Source organism: Dermochelys coriacea, chromosome 2 (genome assembly GCF_009764565.3).
Source record: "Dermochelys coriacea isolate rDerCor1 chromosome 2, rDerCor1.pri.v4, whole genome shotgun sequence".
Lineage (NCBI taxonomy): Eukaryota > Metazoa > Chordata > Testudines > Dermochelyidae > Dermochelys > Dermochelys coriacea.
In genome coordinates, this window is record NC_050069.1 from 16,487,393 (window position 1) to 16,510,150 (window position 22,758).

Below are 22,758 nucleotides of genomic sequence, written 5' to 3' on the forward strand. Positions count from 1 at the left end.
AGTAAACAGATTTGATAAACTAAAATACTAGTGCTATTTGGAAAATCCTATTAAACTATTTTTAATTGGCAAATTGGATGCATTATACATCTTAAGCTGTTAACTCCTGAGCATTGTCTTGTAACCCTGCTGAAAATCCTTTGTCATGTTCGGGGTAAATCTTTTTTTGTACTAGTAAAGCCTGCTGAAATGTAAAAGGATTATCTTGGCCAAAGTGTCTCAAGACTGGATTGCCTTAAATTAAGATGTATTTTGGATAATACTCAACATGATATAGAGGAGTTGCCAACAGGCAAAGGGAAATGGGCAAATGAAGTAAGAGTTGTATTGTGTAAGAGCTAGGTATAGTAGTACTAATTAATGAGCTTACTTTAGCCCATGTTATGTAAGTTGGGCTAGATCCCTTACTTTAAAGCTGTGTGGCAGTGAAGTCTTGTTGGAAAAGAATATGGGCCAGATTCTCAGCTGGCATAAACTGACATAGCTCCACTGATGTAACTGAAGCTACACAGATTTTTAGAGCATCTAATAATCTGGCCTTGTGTGAATTCAGTGTACTACTTGGTGCAATAGCTGTCTCATCTACTCGGTCTTGTAGATTTTGTGCTTCAAAGCAACCTAACAACTAATGTTGCCCATTTCCTATAACAGTCTTAGTAGTAATAAATATTAATAATAAACGCACCTAGGAGTTTGTGGCTTCATAGACAAGGCCTGGCCTAAGCTAGCGAGTTCATACCAGTTTGAGCGAAATCAGGTATGCTGACAAAGCAAGTGTACCTGGCAGGACAACTATATCTACACTAGGACTTTTGCCAGTATAGAAATGTGGTTCTCTTCTCCCTCCTCCCCCATCACACCCCTCGCTGACATTGCTGAAAAGACTACATGTACCACAGCCAGTGTTCTTGCTTTCACTAGTTAAGAAACAAATGCAGTTTGTACATGTTGTTGTTGTAGTAGATATCTTTTCTCTTTGGTGCTTGCTGTCATTTTGAGTGGCTGTCAGGAATGTCCCTTCAGTCTCTGGTAGGACCACTGGATTAGATTCTTCACTTGTGCCAGTTTGTCTTCTGTACATGTGTTCTTAAACCATGTTGGAAGAAATAGTTTAACACTTCGTTTTTTACAAATGCACAAACACTTGTTTTCTAGCCCAAAGTGGGTAGAGATAGCAGTGTGGTGTCAATTCATATATTTCTCGCTGTTGGAGTAGGGTGGCAAATTCTAGCCCATCTCCCTATCCGGGACCCCATTCTGGTCCCTGCTCATATCTCCTTCCCCAATCTCCCTGCAGAGACCCTTGTCTCTCTCTCAACCAGGAAGTTTCCCCTCTTTTACTCTGAGCCAGTGCCACCAGGAGTTCCCTGCATGCTGCTGTACAGGAACACTTTTTGTATGCCAGGTTGCAACAACCTTTGGCTCGGCTGCCACTTTATCTGGGGCAGCTTGGCCAAATTTGAGTGGCATTGCAACCCCATTAGCCAGTTTTTAATGCCACCTACTAAAATTTGGCCTGGCTGCCCCTCCTGTCCATACAATGGTGGGTCAAATTTCAGTGACATTACAACCATGCAGTTAGAGTAATGCTCCAGCAGCAACTGTATTAAGTATGGTTCTTTTAAAAATGGTCAGGTCATGGCCTATGGAACTTTGAGCAAGTGCAAAAACCAGGTGGGGAGGAGGGCAGGGATGGTGGCATTCCTCCTCCTTTTCCCCCAGTTGGCATCACTGAGACCAAGCCTCCTTTGTTCAAAACTTTTAACTGTAGTTCTAACCTACAGTTAAGTGCCAGTGTTAATTGGGGGCTTGTGGGTAAATGGGAAGTTGGAAGCAAAATACCTTTCCTCTTGCCCAATATACAAAGCTTCACCTCAAGGAAATTGATGGATGAAAGTAGACACTTCACAGGAGAACTGTAGTTTTCTACTTAGTGTTTTTGAGGCTTATCAGTTATTGAACACTAGCCAGCAGCAAGGGTTTTATTTGCTTACCCCAATAGCATCTACTCTGGTAGGATATTTCTTGGATTCCAAAACAAAATCCACTTGGACATATTCTATAAAAGTCCTGTACTATTGCCCTTGTAGGGACCAGTATTTCAAGGTATTAAAATTCTGGCCAGTTAGTAATGAGTTAATTCCCAAAGTATTGCCCAGCTAGTCATTAGCTGATTCTCTTACTCTCAGTAGACAAGCTGACTGTTAGACTTGACTTGCCATAGGTTAATGCTGCTAATGAAGCGCACTTAAGGCAAAAGGGCCTATTTTAAACCCTTGGGGGCAAGCTGGCATAGCTCTACTGACTTTAATAGAGCTGCACCAATTTTTATCTACAGAGAATTTGACCCTTAAACTTCTCCAGCTATTCACTGCATGGTGGGATTTCAGGGTACATTGTTTAGTTTTCTTATGCTTTTTTAGGCTTGTTAAACAGCAGGAAACAAACCATGTGAGAATTTACACACTTTTTTTTTTTTTTTGCTGAAATATGCTCTAAGCTGAACCAGTAGCTGTAGTTCATCTTGCACCACTTTTTTTCTCCTAGCACATAGACAGGAGTTTTGCTTCAAACTCCAGGTGAACAATTACTCTTTGGTTTTAGGCATATTCCTTTGTGGGTGACTTTGAACAGTTTTATTTTCTCCACTATGAATTACTTGTAAATTTTCTAGGTGGGGGGGGGGGTTGGTGCCTTCTCTGCAAGTGTTTAGAAGTATTTTTTTTTTTCTGAAACAGATGTTAAGACTTCAGTACTTTCCTATCTTGTAGAAGTGCTGCAAGTATTAGCAGATCTGGAAACTGAGCCCAGTGAATCCTGAGATCACTAAACTTGGCTGTGTGTGTATTTTTTGGAGGTGTCACAACAGTTCCATAGTTAAGATTGCATGTGATGAATGACTGGTACAAAATTTGTATTTCAGATCTAAAGGGGGAGTGAGTTTTGTTTTTTTAACTGCCTAAATTCAATGACCAGCCTCCTTTCTGAAGAAGCATCTAATGACCAAACAAGACTGAGTCAAGAGCTCTGAATTTAATTGCTCCTGCCACACAACTAGTGGCATTAGGCAAATTGCTTACCTTGAGAGTTGGTGGTAAATTTTTTTTACTAAACTTTTTTTTCTATCAAAATGCAGTTTTGTTGAAACTGAAATGTTTTGCGAAAACAGATCAGTTGGGATCTGGGTAGGGGAAGGAGTACAATAGCCAGTAGTCTGGTGGTTAAGGCACTTACCAGGGATATGGGAGATCCAGGTTTAAATCCTGGCTCTACTTAATTCCTGCAACCCAGGTGAAGTGCTCTAACCCTTGGGCTAGCCAGTCAGTTTCTCTCTGGCCCAGTGAGTATTTAATTTCCACACAGGGGAATGGCTGCAACTGGAGAGATGGAGACTGCTGCTGTAGCCTGATGGTTAAGGCACTTGGCTGGGCTGTGTCTCAGATCCAAATCAGGCAGAGCAGGGATGTGAACCTGGGTCTCATGTCCTGAGTGTCCCAACCATCAGGTTGTGTGTTACAAAAACTCCATGATGGCTTTGGTTCCATATATGAACAAAAACAAAACTTCATTTTTTTATGAAATGTAACTTTCCTGCCAGCCCTAATTACCCCATTTGCAAAATGACTTCTCCATTGTACTGGTACTGAGGCTTAATTTTTTTTTTTGTAAAATCACTTTCAGATCTTTGCCTAAATTGAGCCAGAAGTGCAAAGTGTTACATCTATAACACCTACATCTTTTTACTTTCATCTTAAATGTCAGTCTAATCTAATGGATGAAACCCTACTGGTGGGTAATTACAAATTTTACCAATACCTTTTTTCCTGTAGATACATGTATCCCTCCATGGATCAGCTGGCAGAAATGCTCCCTGGGATCCTAAAACAGTTTGGGTGAGTAGAGTTGTATACTTGTCATTCAGCCTCCATTTTGGTTTCTGGTGTTCTGACAGTTCCTTCAGCATATGGTCTACTAAATAGATAAGCAAGTTCACCCAACTTTTGGGAGAATGTGTCCAGCTTCTAAACTCAAATTTTCATATGCTGCTTAATTTTTGTCCCAACTCTTTATAAAAATCTTTTTTAGAAAGATTGATTCACTGTCATTCTTCTTTTTTTAATTTCTACCTTATTCCCTATATTGCACTTGTCCTTTTTTCTAAAAGTAGTTAATTTTACTGGCACTTCTCCTTGTTTTGAAGTCTTGTTCAGTTATTGCTTGTTCAAAAAACTTGCAAACTATTTCAAATCTGTCCCTGAGTAGACTTTTCTCACTTAATTTAAATTTGTTCATGGTGCAAACTACTTATTGCAGAAACTTGGACAGAACTCCTTTTGTCTTACTCTTTCCCTGCTCCAACAGTGATAAAGTTGTCTTGAAAATTTAATGTGATCAAATGTGTCAATGGTTTAGTGTAAGACTCTGAATCACTAAACTTCTAGCATCTATCTTTTTCAGAGCAAGACATTCCAATTTGAATTCAGATAAATGTTAAACAAGCCTGTTGGGTATATTTTTCCCACTTCTTAATGTCACTGTTTCAAATACACCAGTCTCGTGTCAGGTTTTTATTAAAATATTGTATGACTTGTTGTTTGTGAAGGTGTGTGTCTTGTACTGATTTTTCTCCCCTTCTACTGGTTTTCAAAGAACCCACTGTACTAAATGCTTTAATTTGCACTGTACTCAAGTTGGTACTATTCATACCTTTATTGGTATATGCTGTTCAAGTTATTCATAAGACTAGTTTCAATTTAGTGTATTCTGGTAACTTGTGTATTGCCTGATAACTGGCCTAACAGCCTTTTTCTTTCACTGCTGAAGAAAGAAAAGATTGGGGTGATATTGTCCCATAGTCATGATAGGAAGCTGTTAAAATAAGCTTTAGATATTTCAGCACTTGGTATTTGCCAGGGAAATCTTGCAAATCAGGGCAGCTGATTTTCCTTTCCAGAATCAGAATGCTATAGCTCAAACAGTATATTTCTGTAAAGAAATACTGTCACTATACTGGAATGCAGATGGACAGATGTCCCATGAATATAACTAGCTGAAACCAAGATAGCACTAAGTTACTTTGCTAACTGCTAGGAGCAGATCTGTTGGTGTACATTTTCAAAGCCCCACTGAAGTCAATGCAGTTGTGACCATTTACACCAGCTGCTGACCCATTATGTAAGCATGAACTGGCATGTAGAAGGTGTTGCCTAAAAGGGAGAAATTGGTTGGATGGAACTCGTTTGTTTCAGTGCACTTTTACTGACACACTTTTTTTTATTTTGTTGCACATAACTGCTCTGTATAGGCTGAAAAGTGTTATTGGAATGGGAACTGGAGCTGGTGCCTACATCTTAACTAGGTTTGCTGTAAGTTTCATGGAGCTGCCTTGAAGCTAACCTACATGACACCTGTAGCCTATGTAAATACTTCCTACCCTGCCATACCCACTTATTTAAGCAGTCAAGTTTTTAAAGTGAAATAACATGATCTGCAGGATGGCTAATTCAAAAGATCAAATCTGTTAAGCCCAGGGCTCTAGCCAGTTAACTTTTGGATGGTTGTTTCTTAATGGGAATTCTCTAACTTAAATTTAAGTGAAGTTAAATATTATCAAAGTTGTCCAGCCAAATTACTTTGAGTAAAGACAAAACTTTTTTTTCACATGATAAAATTATACTTCCCAATGCCCTGCCCCAAAATGATTATCCCTCTAATTTAAACTCTGTACTTGCATGTTCACATGATTTATTAAATTGCAGCTGAACAATCCAGAAATGGTGGAAGGACTAGTTCTCATCAATGTAAACCCTTGTGCTGAAGGATGGATGGACTGGGCAGCAACTAAGGTAAACAAAAAAATTCTCTTAAAAATCACATGCAATCTGTTTGGTTTTGTTTTTTTTAAAAGGTTTGTACTTGAACAATGGGCTCTTAAAATGTCGTCAGATTTTAGCTAAGCTTTTTTCAGTTTGTATTGTCTTTATTAAAATTGTGACTGTAATATTAAAGGATAATTGCTTTTGGTTCCATTCTTCAGTTAACTAGAGTACTTCCTGTAGGGTTGATTAAAATATAGCTCAGTGGTCTCCAACCCTTTTATGCCCAAGATCACTTTTTGAATTTAAGGACAACCCAGGATCTACCTCACCCCACTCACCATTTTTTTTCTCCCCCCTCCCACCCCACTTTCACTGGGGTAAGGGTTTGGGAGAGGGTGCAGGCTCTGGGCTGGGGCTAAGGGGTTCACAGTGTGGGAGGGGGCTCTGGGCTGAGTCTGGGTGCAGAAGGGGGCTCCAGGCTGGGGCAGGGGCTGCAGGACCACGCTGGCCACTTCCAGGAACAGCATGGGGCCAGGAACAGGCAGGAAGCCTGCCTTAGCAGCAGTCACACTGCACCGCCAGAGATTGCAATCGACTGGGAGTTCCTCTAGGATTGACCAGTTGAGTGCAATAGACCAGTTGGTGACCAGCAGTGCCATTGTACTGTGGCTGTCAATTTATTGTAAATGCTTTTGTTAAGGTGGAAAAAATGTAACAGATCTAGATTTGGAAACCATTTTCATTGTACAAGCTAGTGCAGTACATAGTTCTCCATCTTTCTTCGAGTGGTGGCCCATCTATATTCCACGAGCAGGTTTATGCATTGTGACCAAGCTGTCCTTGCCTCCATGGGTCCCGCATTTCCTGGTGGATTTCACTAGCCTCAGAGGTTCACTGTGACCCTCCACATAACCCGTCTCTCTAGAGACGAGGGTCAGTCTACTGAGCCATTCTCCTCACCTCCCTCACTGGTTTATGATAAGTTATCCTTCCTTGCAGTCTGTTTTCTTCTGGTCTCAGTGATTGATCAGGGGGCAAAGGGGGGGAGCCCAGGCCCACCCTCTACTCTGGGCTCCAGCCCAGGGACCCTAATAGTATCAGCTATGGTAGCTGACCTTTTAGAAACATGACATGTACAATTCCCTAGGCTACTTCCTCAAGCTCCACTTCACCCTTACCTTAAGGTCTCCTTCCTTGTGCCTATGATGTATACTACTCAGCCTCTCCAACAGCGCAACTTCCTCCCACAGCTCCTGACTGACTGGGAGGCTTTTAACTAGTTTCAGCCAGCCCCTGATTGGCTTCAGGTGTCCCAATCAACCTAGCCTTCTCCCTGCCTTCTGGAAAGTTCTTAATTGGTCCCAGGTGTCTTAACTGACCTGGAGCAGCTGCCATTTCACTTATCCTGGTACCTGGGATTTGTTTAGCTTGGAGCTAATATATCTCCCACTACTTTTCTATAAACATCTGGCCTTGCCCTGTCACAGCATGCACGCCATGCGTCCGGAGCCAGAGAATTTGAAAGTAGTAGTGTCCATAGGTTCGCACCCTTGCTTCACCTCATGGATTTTGACCATTGTGATAAACAGTGGGGTGGACTGACCATGCCTCTAGTTCCTTCTCACTGCCTTGTGGTCTGAGTGGGAGCTGTTAGTGTCCTCTCATCTGACACACTTTTTAAAAAAAAAAAAAAAAAAACACCCCAATCAGTTTTAAAACTGCATGTAGTTTTTTCTTGGTTTTGCTGTTTTTAGTGTATAGTAGTTTTTAGAGAGACTTTGGGGAATCCATTTACCAGTCCCTATGCCTGGGTTCAAGATCTGCGTCTCCTACCTGCGTTCCTTCTCTGTACATGAACAAGCATCAATGCTGCCTGTAGTACATGAAGATAGGCTGGGGACAACAGGATCTTGTGGGCAATGCAACAGTCCCATAGATGAACTGCTTCTACACTGAGTGAGTGCAGTTGACCTTGTGCCCTCTTGTCTGATGTTTTGTAGTAAGTGGTGGTGTCAGACACAATGAGAGCATGATGGGAAAGAATGGATGAGACATGCTGTCCATAGTGCCCAACGCTCCAGAATGTTGACGTGCCTTCTGGATTCCTGAGAGATCAAAGTCCCTTGCATCATGTGCTCACCCCATCTGGCAAATGATGCATCTGTGATGTGTCAGAGGAATGGAATTCTGGCACAAATCTGCCCCGGGTCCGTCCATCCACTGTGGGGAGGGGAGACGCATTCATGGATAGACTCTGGAGCCACAGCTGAAGATCACAAAGGCAGAAGCAAGAAAGCTAGTGATGTACATGCCGTGTGGCCAATGAGGGATAGGCAAGTACGGACCAGAACAGAAGGACCGTGGACCATTCTGGTAGAAACCTGGGTTGCAGGTTCAGGGCCAAGGTTATTTCCTGGTTTCATCTCAACCAACCCATACACTTGCTTGCTTTCTTCACCCCCTCATCAGAGGAGCAGCACCTTCACGCCCTTGATGTCTGGAGGACCTTGACCTTTTACATGTTGAGGAAGGGACGAATCGGGAAACCTCCTAGACTGTCGCTATAGCTGAAATAATTAAGGGGCAGGCAATCTTCACACAGGATTTCTAAATTGATTTGGGGATGCATTATGCTTTGCTGTTGGGATTGCCTCCACCCGTTGGGGGGTGAGCCCATTCCACAAGAGTGCAAGCATCAACTACAGCCGCCCTGCGCAATGTGTTGCTTACAGATATGTAGGGTAGTACACTCCTTAGCTACACATTACGCCTTGGCACCAGACTCTGACAGATGCCTCATTTGGCGTGACTGTCCTCCTCTCCACTGTTCCATCCTCTTCCTCGCACCCTCCTCTGAATTAGGTACTGCTTGTTAATCGCCCTCTGTGAAATACAGTGGGGACCATCACTCAAAGAAGATGCAGTTACAGACCTGTAACCAGAGGTTCTTTGAGATGTGCAGTTCCGCTTTCCACCCTTCTTCCCCTCTGCTGCGGATCTGTTCAGTTTGCTGTGGAGAAGGAACAGGAGGTCCAGTCAGTCTACTCTCTCAGTTGAAACCAGGAGGTAAAGCAAGGGTGCATGCACAGACCAATGGAGACTACTACTTTCAAATTCTCCAGCTCAAGATGCGCATTCATGTGTAAACCCTCAGTGGAATACAGATAGGGATCGTACATCTCAAAGAACCTTCAGCTACAGGTAAGTAACCCCTTCTTTGCCCATAGCTTTGCCTGCCAACCAGAAACCCATAATGTGAGCTAGGGCATTGAAAATTAGGAAAAGTACATGTTTCAAAAATGTTAAGGGCATCGGGGAAAAATGCATTAATTAACTGCAATAGCCAGGAGGGTCATGACACAGGATCGTCAATGTGTCACTGTCTTAGAAGTGACACTTCTGTGCAAGAAAATGCATCATCTTCATGCATCTTCTGACCACATTTTAATCTGAAGACTAAGGACCTTAAGCTTCAAGGTCTAATATTTAAATGAGTGAAGAATAAAGCAAGCCTAAAAATGGTATGTACAAGCCAATACTGGACAAGATGCATGGTTTTTGGACATGTTTGTAACATGTTCATACTAAGTGCAGGCATACTTGCACCTCAGAAAACAGGTGGGTGACTCGAAGTCTCTGCATATAGAACTTCCAATGGATAAATGGAGGACGCTACAAAAACTCTGGTATTTCTAGGCTAAACAATTTGTCTGCCAAGTCCTGAATTCAGCAAATCAAGGCACACCTTGTAATGCCATGATAAAATGTGCTCTGGTTCCAGAGATGGGGGGGTGTAGGATAGTCTCTCATAAAATTGAGAGCTATTTACCTCCTGGGTTTAACAACGGAAGAGGGCTTTACTGGATTAACAAACATTACTTGACCTGGGAGGGACTGAAAAGCTACTTGTAAAGATGGGCTAACTGGCCTGCAAAATAGGTGATCACCTTACCCAATAGCCTTGGCTCATTTAAATTCTTGTGTCCCATTCCCCATGCTTCTCTCAACACTCATACAGAATCACTGAGCCTCACAGTGGTATCATTGGATTTTGCTCCTTTCAAAACTTATTTGCATTTGTTCTGGGAACTACTACAGCATGCGTCTTGGGTACCAATGTAGGAACATTATCCAGATGCAGGTTGTTTGTCCTAAAGGTAGAATTTTGTTCACAAACAGCCCATATCATGTCAGCTGGGCCAAAGTTCTAAGAAGGAATGATTACATGAGTATGGGGCATTCTTTCCTCATCTACTGTGCATTCACTATGATGCTTACACTAGGTAAACTGCAAGGATATTCCAAGAATTCTATCCTTTGGGCACTTTTTCCAGTGTGGTTTGTGCTACTTGCACTTGTAGTGCCTTCTGACATGATCACTAGTAACTAATGTAAATATCTACCTACTCCTGGGAGAGCAGAGATACTTCTAGCTGAAAAATCCTCCTTTTTGATTATGCTGTTCAATGACTCTGTTTCTCACTGTTTAGATTTCAGGATGGGCTCATGCCCTTCCAGATATGGTCATTTCACATCTTTTTGGGAAGGTAAGCTTCTTTGAGGCTCCACTTATTTAGCTCTCATATTGTGGGGAATGCTAATGTCACCTTGATTGGTCCAGCACTGATCATAACACGTCATTCGTGTTCTAATCATTCCTTCAGCTACCTGCTGGCCAGGCTGTCAGTGGCACCAGACACCTGATCGGCATAGCACACTGCAGCCCAGAACCCCTGAACTCAAGCAATCTGCCAGTCTCAGCCTCCCAGGTAGCTGGGAATACAGGTGCACGCCACCGCGCCCAGTGATACTAATGTATCATCCTTCAAACATTGAAAACTTGTACTTTTTGTACAATTTTTTAAAATACCCAAACTAAAACACAAGCTATAACTTGTGAATAGTTTGTGGTTGAAACACAACATTTTAAATTCAAATGTTTCCAGGTGCAACTTCCCCTATCACTGAAATTTGATAGGCAGTGTATGAAAAGGCTGTATATAGCCATAGTGGAGATTTAATTGCTTGTTAAATTGGTGAATTTAAATATCATTGTCAAGTTCTAAGCAGGACTCACTTATTTCAGTGGCAATTTCTACTCTAAACATTGATAGTACAATACGGCTTATTGTTTTGGCTCCTGATAAGAGCTCTCCTGCTGTATTTTGCCACTATAATTCCTAAATCCAGAAAACAAGTTACTGGTATAAACTAAGCTTTCTTTTTTTAATGCCTACCTTAATGTCAGATGCTCTGTTTTCTAAGGCTTGTGTAGAGAGACTCTCTCAAAGTACTAACTTCCAAAGACTACAATTTATAAAGACCTTGAAGCTTTGCTACTTGCTCTTGTCTTGCAAAATTGAGCTCAGTTTTGTAGATGTTCACTAATTTTGTCACGCTTTGAACATCTGTTTTGGTCTGAACATAATTACTAAATTTTTTTTTTACTTAACATGTTTTTAAAAGTCTGGCTCTTAATCCTGAAGTGTCTTAGCAGTTTAACTGTTTCCTTGATACTATATATCTCTCCAATGACTTTTTTTTTCTTTGCATCCTTTGGGTTGTTAGAAAGAATGTGTATTTCAGGTTGATCATCAACACTGCACAAGCAAACTGCAAATCATGCAATGTTATGAGATTAAGTGCCTTGAATTAATAAAACTACATCAACATATTTAAGCCTGGAATTGACTTTCAGACAACTTGCAGTACTTCAATATCTTTTTTTTTTTTTTTTAGGGTTGGTACCAATGGTTTGAGAACACCAATAAGTAACAAGCTTCTTAAAGGGTCTTGCTTGTTAAGTCTTAATTTATTTGTAATTAAGCAATGCTACAATGCCATTTATCATAGTAGTATCTTAATATTAAATTATCCTATTTTTTAATCTAGGAAGAGATTCATAACAGCCATGATCTGATCCATACTTATCGCCAACATATTGTCCATGATATGAATCAAACCAATCTTCATCTCTTTGTCAACTCATACAACAGGTAATATACTTTTGTTCTCCAATTAGTCTTTACAGTGAAATCTGTTAAGCAATTACTCAAGGGACCAGCAAATATCATTTATGCAGCAGATACAATTCTGCTTGATCTTCTGTTAGTGTATTGGAAACCATAACTGTATCAAAGGGTCATCTTGACACTGCCTAGTGTATTGTTTTTGTGTTTTTAAACTTCAGGGGCTGACTAAACTAAAACAACAAATCTAAAGAAAGCTCAGTTGTATCTCATTTGATATATATACTTTTCTTTAAGTAACTTATGTTTTCATGTTTGGAAAAGTATAGAGATTCATGTGAATACCTGAATCCCATGTATCAATAAGCTTTTTCTCTCTCAAACTTCAGTCGAAGAGATCTTGAGATTGAGCGTCCTATTCCTGGAACAAATGTTGTTACTCTACAGTAAGTATTACTGGTTTGTATGAATTGGAAAAATGTTAAATCTGTGCTAGATTTGAGTAATTAATTATCAGTGGCATGGATGCTGTCACAGGGACAGTCATTAGATTAGAGCAGTGATACTCAGATCTCAGTTCAGGAGCCAAATTAGCAATCAGCATTATCCAAAAGAACCACAGGAGTGTAAACTCCTTGTTTTATTTACAATATATTCATATTTAAATAGTACAATTAAATAAAAATGACCAAGTATTTTACCAATTACAGTTGGTTAATAACATAATAAAAGCATCCTGATTAGTTAATTTTAATATCGTGTGCCACAAGGAGACTCTCACAAGTTGCTCTTTCATGTATCAGTGTGTTAAAGGCCTTAAAGCAATGGTATGATTGGTGGGTGTTTTTTGCATATACATTCCAGGTTTGTAAATGGAAATAAAAGCTTCAGTACACTTCAATAATTAATAACAACAAGGCAGCTCAATATTGCAGATGCATGCTGCTGCTTATGGGTACAAAGGGGTCTCAATTTGGATTTGGGGTTTAAAAACTTGCTGCACATCATGGACTTTCTTTAGGAGGCACAACGAACTCTTCCTAAAGTTGCAGTCTCAGCAAGTTGGCTGTAAAGGGATCCTCAAACTTGAATCAGTGAAGAGTTCAGACTGTAGTGTTCTGTTTAAACTTTAATTAGCCTTAAGGGAGGAGCAATTGCAAGCATTTAAATCTTTGCACGTGTTGTCACTCATCTCTTCTCCCCCCCCAAGCATTTTTAGTTAAATTTGTCACAGGGGAAGCATGTCCATGATGGGTAGCACTTCAAGTGGGGATTAAATAGTGGAGAAGATGGTGATGCCTGGTGGTGCTTTTACTCTTACCTATGATGGATTTGCAAACCTGAGTTTTTAAGGGGTTTAAACTGCTTGGCTTAATTTGAAGCCTTACCCCACTTAAGAAAACAATCACCTTGCAATTTGAACAGAAGTATGAATAATATATGACCACTAGAAGCATGAGTGCTTTTACAAAGCTTTTGTTTACTGGGGTGGGGAGGGAATAAAGACAAATTTGCTCATTAGCTAGTAGAAAAAAACAAGTTTAATGAAAGATAACATATATAAATTTCCGTAACCACTCATTCCACTCTTTTTTTTTAAATAACCATTTCCCTGATAAATGCTTAAGAAAAAAGTGGTAGAAAAAGGGAAGATGCACAAGAATTCAGGAGAAAAGTAGAAGAAAATACACAGCTGTTCACTAATATATAGAGGATTCCAGGAATAATAATAAAACTAGTCAGTTACATCTTTAGGACATCAGATGCAATTTCTTGCTTCTACTCACTTAACGAAGTCAGGATCCTTCCATCATACTAAAGGAGAATTTTGGGAAAAGCAGGGCAGAGGCATAGAAAAGTTGAAATGAGCATAGAAATAACCATGGTCTTGTATCTTCCCCACCCCCACCCCCAGATGCCCTTCACTGTTGGTGGTTGGTGACAGTTCTCCTGCTGTTGATGCTGTGGTATGTATAGTCAGACTTTCATAATAGAGTATTCTTTTCCTTTGTATTAATCAGTATGCAAACTGGGAAGTTATACCAGCATTGCAGAAATCACACCCATATAGGAAAGTCTCCCTGCTATTGACCCAGCACAGTTAACTCTTCCCTGTCAGACCTTTTGAGACAGAGCAGTCATTCTTCTTAGATGTCTATGCCTCTGTCTGGATACCATTATGTGATGGCTACTGTTCTAGGGACAGTTGCCATAGCAGTACTTTAGGCATATAAGGAGCTGGCTGAGAAAAATGTGGTCTAAAAATGTTTTTCCTTGACAAGAGAATCTGTATCCAGTATTGTAGCATGTTCTCTGCTGTTAAATGGAGTTTTGTAGTTGGTTACTCTGGAAGCAGTGTGTTGCTTTGGCCGATATAGCTAGCCTCAGTTGGCTGCTTGACTTGCCCATTAAGGCATGCTATTTTATGTCTACTCTTTGGCCATATGGTTGCTTACATCTGGGATTCTACCACATGATCCCCAGTCACATGACCCAGTTTGTTGCCACTAGTGTTTTGAAGCACAAAACTCTCCTAATTCCTTGCTAATGGACTTGCTTGTACATGTGGGAATAATAGACTATTAGAGCAAAATTTGAATAATTTAGAAAAGCTACAGGTGGTGAAATCTAAGATGTGTAATATTTAGGGTATGCCAAACCCTTTTGGAGAACAAGGTATTAATACAATTAACTTAAGGAAAAAGTATTTGGATGAGAACCACAAAACTAATTAGTTAAGAATAATGGTCTTGAAGATGAGAATGAATAAGATGCTAACACAGCTATTTTTCCATATAGGTAGAGTGCAACTCTAAGCTGGACCCAACAAAGACCACACTCTTAAAGGTAATAGGAATAAACTGTAAATTACATATTTGTGTTACAATGATGCAACCACATTGGTCTGAAGTGAGACCACAAGTAAGAAAGTACCAGTTAGCCCAGTGTGGTGCATACAAGTACATATTAACTTAAAACTAATTTTACATAAATTCTTAACTGGGGAATTTTTTTTTCTTGAGCACAGAGCAGTCAGCACTAGTGAATGAAATAATTACTGGAGTGGAGGATAGAAATAGGTCAGTAGTTGCAGAAACAATATTTGGAGAGATTTGTTTGCATGTTTCAGACTTAACAGGGAGGGGAAATAGCTGTAGGCTCACACTTTTTCACCTTCTGGGTTTTTTCTTTTAAATTAAAGACCATTTTAGTTATACACAACATATGTATACAATTTAAACTTGCAGACAAAAGTGGCTTTAACCTGTAGACTCACTATGCATGAACATAGAGAACCTCAGGGGTTGAAACCCTGAGCTAACCATTAAGAGGATGATACTGGCTGTATAGTTAGAAACTTGTCCTATAATGGATTTTAAAAACTGGCACTTGACAGGATTAGGAGGGAGTCATTTAATGAAGTAAAACTGTATTGTCGGAGCAAAACGTTGCTGCAGAGTGAACTTGTCAAGCTTCTGCTAATAGGATATTTTTGCCTCAAAGGAGTAGTAAAGAGTGACTTTCTGGATTTCAGTAGCCAGACATTTTGTAGAATCTAGTTGATCACAAGTGACCAACTTTCTCAATTGCCTTATGTCAGACCCAGGCTAGATCAGAAGTAAAATGAAAACCATTTTAATCTTTTACATGTATAAAGAAACAGACTTAAATCAATTTTACTAAGTTTGATAGACACTGACTTTGACCTGTTGAGTGGTCATTTTGGAGGGCATAATCATAGAATCCTAGACAAAGGTCAGAAGGGACCATTATGATCCTCTAATCTGACCTCCTGCACAACACAGGCCACAGAATCTCACCCACCCACTCCTGTAACACCCTTAACCCATGTCTGAGCTGTTGAAGTCCTCAAATCATGGTTTAAAGACTTCTAGTTCATACAAACCTCCTGAAACCTCAAAAGAGGGAGGGGGACAGATGAGCTAAACCTTAGTTAAATAATAATAACTTTGAGGGAATGACGTGCCTGATTAAATGTAGCTGACGCTCATAAACCTAAAATTGGACTTAGTAGTTTTGTTCTGGTCCATAGTTGCACCTATGTACATTGGGCAGTTGCTCTGTCCTTTGCCTGCCTGCCTGCCTGCCTGCCTGCAGGCTTTCTGTGAGCACTCATCCACAAACATTCTGGGCTCAAGAACACTGCAAGTAGCATAGTGACTGACTGCATAGTATGTTCATCATGATCATATCACAGGCCATTGTCCAGGGTGGCTGGGTTGCCCCACCTAAAGCGTTGTTTCCTGCACAAGTTTCAGGCGCTGCTGCCCTGCCCCACAGTTTGAATTACACAGTTGTTGTGAATTACTGCACTCAAAGTGCTGCATTGTAATTGCTCTATGTGAACACTGCACATGCAAACTTAAAGGTAACTAGTTTGCATTAACATTACAGCACAGCAATCTTGTGCATACTGTAACTCTTCCCTCTAAAGTCCAAACTGCAGATTAGCATAGACAAGTCCTCAGTCGTCTTGGACTGTTAACATTGCAAGTTAGAGTTGGGATTCCCCTGTTTGTGTACAAGTACTCTCTTAATCAAGCTAGCACAAATATAAATGCTGGTTGCAGGAGAGTTTTTACTTGGTATAGCTCAGTAATGCCTCTGCTGCCCTTTCCAGAGCTGCCATGGTTATGCTGCTATTTATACTTCTACTACCTTGAAGAGAGGTAGCTAGCACAAGTATGTGTACTCAAGTTGAGGAAGCCCACCCCTAACATGCAGTATAGACATTCTCTAGTTCAGTTATCTCCAAGACTTTCTAATTGCTTTGTTCTGACCAGCAGATGGACAGACTTGTTAGCTAGATAGTGCCGCTCTCTAGGAAACATTCAACTTTACCATTCAACTCTGATTTGATAGAATGTCCTTATCCTAAAGGAATTGGTCTAAATTAAATAGTGCACCTGTTAATCTGGAGTCACCCTTTAATTCAGCAAAATTTATTTGGGAGATTTCAAATAGAACCCTGAGCTTTTAACTGAACTGACTCCTGCAAAGTGCAGAGCATTCTCTGCTCCTATAGAAGTTGATTAGAGCTGAAGACTCATTCTAAAAGATTAATATGCAGGCCCAAATACCCCTGGACCTTAACTTAATCCTTTTGCAACTGACATAGTGGGTGTTAAATCCATATTTGCAAAAAACATCAATAAAGATTTCAAAAGTAAACTCATTCATTTTATTTAGATTCTTTTCTTCCTGCAACAACAAAACAAGCTGTAATCACTCTGTAGAATAAATATGTAATGTTCTGATTTTCATTCACTGTCCTACCTGGCTGCCTTTTCTGTTACTCTGGGCTACTTTCCAGCATAGCTCAGAATCAGAAGTGGCTTTTAATGTTTCCCTTTATTTGATACAGTGGATTTCCAAATCAAGAGTTTTGGGAGAAGAGAGCTTGTTTCTAGTATTTGCTCTTCAATCAGGGAGTGGGTGCATCTGTAGTTTGCAGTACTTAATTTTTATTGTTTTATAGAAAGTGTCTGGTCAGGATTTGGAATTCTTGCCATATTCCATACTAGGATATAATTAAAGAAGGCAGTTAGTCAGTGCTAATGTCTAAGCAATAGATTCTCAATGTTTTGTTGCACTGGTCTAACATTAATAGACAATTTTTAGCCATCTAAATCCTCTCTTGCCCCCCTCACCCTGCAATCATAAATTCTCATCTGTCATTGTTCAGCTGGAGACCTCCGTACATGACCACTCTTTCTGAGGTTGAGGTTATGAATTGTTGTATTCCTATTTCTAGACCATTAGCAAGATTTGTTTTACTGCTAGCTAATCCCAGATAGGACTGCAGGCTTCCTGTAATTCACAACTTGACTTTCTGTTCATAGCATTCACTGGAATGTTCCTGTTCTTGGATTGGTTTTTTTTTGTTTGAGGGGTGGACAAGCAAGAAAACTTAAGTACTACAAAAAATGTGTAGATAGTCTGACTGCTTTCACAGATCTTGCTTCCCTTAACAAATTTACCTCCTGTTGGAGTCCTCCACCATCTCGGCCATTGCTGCTGGCTTTTAATACCCTCACCTGTAAGGATATTTCCTACTTCACCAGTGTGCCATCTCCCTGTTCAGAGCCAAGGCATACCATTGAAATCCAATAAGAGTTGGCCATCTGGATTTCTAATGCATTAAGAAACTGGTGTTCACTTTATAAAAAGCCTTGCATGTTGCCTTCTACTCAAGCTTTCTTATCTGTGATGAGAATAAATGTCTGTCTCCAAAGTGCCAGATACACAAACTTGAATATATTTCTTTGGTATAATCTCTGAACTCAAAAGGAACTTCTGTTCTGGCACTGTGGTGACCTGCCTTTTTGTTTACTTTCTTATAGATGGCAGACTGTGGTGGTCTCCCTCAAGTTTCCCAGGTATGATTTGACTGACTGAAAACTTGCTAACGCTTCTTACACTAAAAAGAAAAGAGTACTTTTGCATCCGATGAAATGAGCTGTGGCTCACGAAAGCTTATGCTGTAATAAGTTTTAGTCTCTAAGGTGCCACAAGTACTCCTTTTCTTTTTACAGATGCAGACTAACACGGCTGCTACTCTGAAACTTCTTACACTAGTCTGTTTTGCAGAATGTAACAAATGGGGGGGCCCCATTCTGAAGGGTATTCATTGTTCCCAAATGTTAAGTGACTGTCATTCATGAGTAATGATGGCATCTAGTCACCTGAGCTCTCTCCTTTAAAGACCGACCAAGCACAATTTAAGGTTAGGATGGGATATTTCCACTAACTAAGCCTTAACTGTGTAAGGGTTTATATTTGAAATAGAGACATTACCTTTTGCTTACCAACTAAACTAACATGGATTACTGCTTCTGGACAATCATTAAGTCAAACATTTAGTTGTTTGTGCTATTTATAGTTCAGTTCAGGGTGGGAGGCAGGAAATAACTAGTCTGTTCTTACGTGCACTAATCTGGTTTAGTAGAACGAACAAGTTTTTAAAACCTGTTAGACATAAATTCCAAGGCTTCTAATACAACAGACTATGTACACTATGACTTTAACTATTCTTTAGGGCAAGTCACTAAAGAAGCTGACCCTATACACTAACTTGCAGGGTATACATTTTGTTCTAGTTTGAGCCAAATGGAGGCGTTCTGAATTGTAGGTATGAAATTACTCTGAAGAAACTGGAATTTGTAAACCGCTACAATTGAAAGATGAAGATTGCGCTAGCATTGTACAATGTGATTAGTGACAGGAGGGGTACAAGAGAGACACTCCATCCTTTTTGGCTTTTAAAAAAGTTGTTTAGAATGGCAAAACCTTAAGTAAGAAGCTTGAATACTAATGTAGAGCTTATTCTGCCCCTCCTATTGATTTATGTAAAGTTAAACCAAAAAGCCATTCTCTAGATTTGGGATGTAAAAGAAAATGCCTGTACTGCAAGGTACAATCTTGCATAAGTTTCAATTAAAAATATTGTCACCACAGTTTTAACTTGAGTCACTGCTTTGCCCAGTAGCAGAGGAAAACATTTTTGTGTGCATGTGTGTATACACGCAGCAGTTCAAGAGTAGTAGCAGTCTATTAAAGTTTGCAGTCTCTCTCATTTTATTGAGGAAAAACTTCAGCTAGTTGGAATTGGCCTAGAAACTGCTATAAATAAACTGTAATATGTGCTTTGTGAGACAAACTGTTCCTTTGAACCTTCTGCTTCAGTAACTGAATCAGCAAAACTTGGGCCTGGTTCAGGCCCAGGTCAGTTGGAGAATTGACTGAACTAACATGCTGTACAGTAATGTTCACGTACAATAGGTATATAACGGGTGGCGGGGCAGAGGAGGAAAGAACAAAATCTGAACTGGGGAATTGTCTTAGTTGTGTACTCATTCTTTATATGCAAAAAGAAAAGGTACTTGTGGCACCTTAGAGGCTAACATTTATTTGAGCATAAGCTTTCATGAGCTACAGCTCACTTCCGATGAAGTGAGCTATAGCTCATGAAAGCTTATGCTCAAATTTTAGTCTCTAAGGTGCCACAAGTACTCCTTTTTTTTTTCTTTTTGCGAATACAGATTAACATGGCTGCTACTCTGAAACCATTATTTATATGTCTAACACTATTGAGTAGAACCCAGGGAGAGAATAAGACTACTTATACTAGTCTCTCATCTGACAATTATTGTATTCAATGTGTTTCCATTTCCTTTTACAGCCTGCAAAGCTTGCAGAAGCTTTCAAATATTTTGTTCAGGGAATGGGATACAGTAAGTATTAAAAGACCACCTAGCTATAGTTAAGTTGTACAGTGGGGTAATAGAGTAACTGTTTGTGAAAACCTAGATTACACCACAAAATATCTGCTGTCTGCAAGAAAGAAGGGCATGTGGACCATAGCAGAGTAGCATGAGGACTTAATCCAATCAGTGATATTGGTGCCCACAGATATTGTATGTAGTGAGATCATCTGAGATGCTGCAGTTCTCCTATCTTGTCCCTGCTATCTCAGTGTGACTGGACTGTGACCATTGTATGTACTTCACTGGTAATAAATTGCCATGGTGCCAACTGAGAGGTTCTTTGGCTGCAGGGCTTGTAAATATGCCCTTAAATAAAGTGCTCCATTCCAACTAGAAGACACAGAATGAAATATTCTCATGCTAATATATTAAATCCGCAGAGATGAACTGAACTAAGTTGACTCCTGAACTTTGTGTGTGAGCTATTGCATAGCATTCCTGGGAGAGTTACAGCATGAGCTATTGAGAATTTCTTTACTGCCTTTTATTCCCCTTTCTGCATTTTTGCTTCATGGATTGGAGAAATGAATCTCTTGCATAATTTGAACCAGTATTTCAGAACCTGATTCAAACTCCACATGTAACTGTGGGTCATCTCTGCACATTTAGCAGGTGTGCACAAACTTGCAAACATCTGACTTGGCTGTGTAAAGACCAGGTAGATATGACCCTTGCTGTTGGTGTGCCCAATTAGAAATGTGTGAATTTTAAAAATGCATGCACAACTTGGTTGCAAAACAGACATTCAGTTTCTGTGCATATCCCCTGTATTCACATAATGCATGGATATTTAAATTGAATTTTAATAATGAGAGGAAACTTAACCCCTCCTTGTGAATGTTTTGAATTAGTATCTTCTGTATACAGCATTAGCTCTGCTGTGACATAATACATGTCGTATGAGTCTAAAATTACTTAGCTTTAGAAATTACACATTCCCTTCCATTGTAATAACCATCAGACACAGTTGACTTGAAGTGTGTATATTAGAATTGAAGAATCAAGGTCAGTTGGCATAAAATTACTAGTCTGCTTTAAACACTTGTGCAAATTGAAGGGCAGTTTTTTTTTAAATCCTATCTAAAGTTAATTAGTCCTGTTTTGTTCAATTTATACCTGATTTCCCACATGTACTGTTGTACCAAAGCACTGTTTAACTTCATGCATTATGAACAGTGGGACTACTTAAATGTGTACAATTAAGCGTGTGCACAAGTGTGTTCAGGATCAGGGCCTTAATCTGTCATCTTGGGAATTCAAGACCAAGGGCTTGCTTTCAAACACTGAATTATTCTAAACAAATCCACTAATACAGGACTCTTCTTTCAGTGCCGTCAGCTAGTATGACCAGGCTTATGAGGTCCCGTACAGCATCTGGTTCCAGCATCACATCTTTGGAGGGACAGAGGAGCAGATCCCACACTGGGGAAGGAACAAGAAGCAGGTCCCATACCAGTGAGGGTGACAGGAGCAGATCCCATACTGGTGATGGGTCCAGAAACCGCACTCACCCAGACGCACGCATTGAGCTCACTCCTAACTCTGCAAGCAATACTGAACAACCTAGCCCCAAATCCATGGAAGTTTCCTGTTAAATGCCTTTTAAAAAAAAAAAAAAAAAAAACAACCAAAAACCTGGATGCAGTTTGAAACTGTAAATTTTAATAACTGCCCACTGTGTATCGCAACACATAGTTGGTATTAATATCAAGCTTTCCTGTAAGATGAACTCTGTTCACCAAAGTTTGAAAGGGACCAAAGAAAGCAAACATCTCAATTGCTCTATTTTTATTACTTAACACAGATGGTTGCTGCTATTGTGCCCTCCTCCAACTGATGCCAAAATTTAAGGGCTGCGTGCCAAAAGTTATGGCTGTGAAAATTTCAAAATCAAACCAGACTTGCCTAACATCCTGTTCAAACAAAGTTTTGAAACTGATATGCCCACTTCTTATCTTTGTTTTTTCTTTGGCTAAATAAAGTGACCCAGTTTGTGGCATGTTTAAAAAAAAAAAAACACGGTTTTTTTGGTGGGGGGAAGCAGTGCTTTATGGTTGACATAAAAAAAGGTACAGCCTCATGTTGAAGCTGGAGTTAAACTCAAATTGTATATAGTTTAATTTCAAATAGTAGGAAAAAATTAAACTTGTGCATTTATAAGCCTTCTAATTAGTATTTGAACCTGTTTTTCCTAAGTACAATATGCTACTAAAATAGGCAAGGTTTTTTGTATTTGGGTTTTTTGAGATTTAGTTCCTATTGCCCCCACCCTCCTGGATCCTAAGACCTGCTTAACAAGACCCAGTTTAACTTTTAAAAGCAGGTTAATATTTTCTCTTTGGGATCTTGAACCAAAGAGCTCACAACTTGGTGGCAAAGCTTGGTCGCATAGTTGACACTTAAAGTAGCTGTACATGACAATGACTGCTCAGTGGAAGTTTTACTTTCACATTGTATGGCTTTTAATCTTTGGAGTTTGAGGTGTTTTGTGTATTCAGCACAATTGTAAAACTCAGTTCTGTAAACCAAGCCAGATACAGCTTTTAATTGAGGGGAAAAATGAAAAACTGAGATGGTTTATAATTAAATACTGTGCACTCAACTGTCATTAATTACTAGCTCCTAAAACCTCTGATTTTGAATTTGCTGGTGCTGAGAAGTGTATTCCACAGTAGTGGGAGG

General features: G+C 39.8%; 1 protein-coding gene across 2 annotated transcripts in view; it reads left to right on the forward strand.

The window, feature by feature from the left end:
- Window positions 1–22,096, forward strand: part of NDRG1 (N-myc downstream regulated 1) — a 64,324-nt gene extending 42,228 nt beyond the window's left edge. For both annotated transcript variants that reach the window (XM_038390127.2, XM_043507310.1), the window contains exons 6-16: window positions 3,831–3,893; window positions 5,306–5,366; window positions 5,760–5,846; window positions 10,310–10,366; window positions 11,712–11,815; window positions 12,178–12,234; window positions 13,704–13,755; window positions 14,588–14,635; window positions 18,154–18,189; window positions 19,992–20,043; window positions 21,406–22,096. In XM_038390127.2, coding sequence (XP_038246055.1) covers window positions 3,831–3,893; window positions 5,306–5,366; window positions 5,760–5,846; window positions 10,310–10,366; window positions 11,712–11,815; window positions 12,178–12,234; window positions 13,704–13,755; window positions 14,588–14,635; window positions 18,154–18,189; window positions 19,992–20,043; window positions 21,406–21,671 — 883 coding nt within the window. In that variant the 3' untranslated portion in view covers window positions 21,672–22,096. The remainder of the gene's footprint in view (window positions 1–3,830; window positions 3,894–5,305; window positions 5,367–5,759; window positions 5,847–10,309; window positions 10,367–11,711; window positions 11,816–12,177; window positions 12,235–13,703; window positions 13,756–14,587; window positions 14,636–18,153; window positions 18,190–19,991; window positions 20,044–21,405) is intronic.
- Window positions 22,097–22,758: the final 662 nt, after the last annotated feature.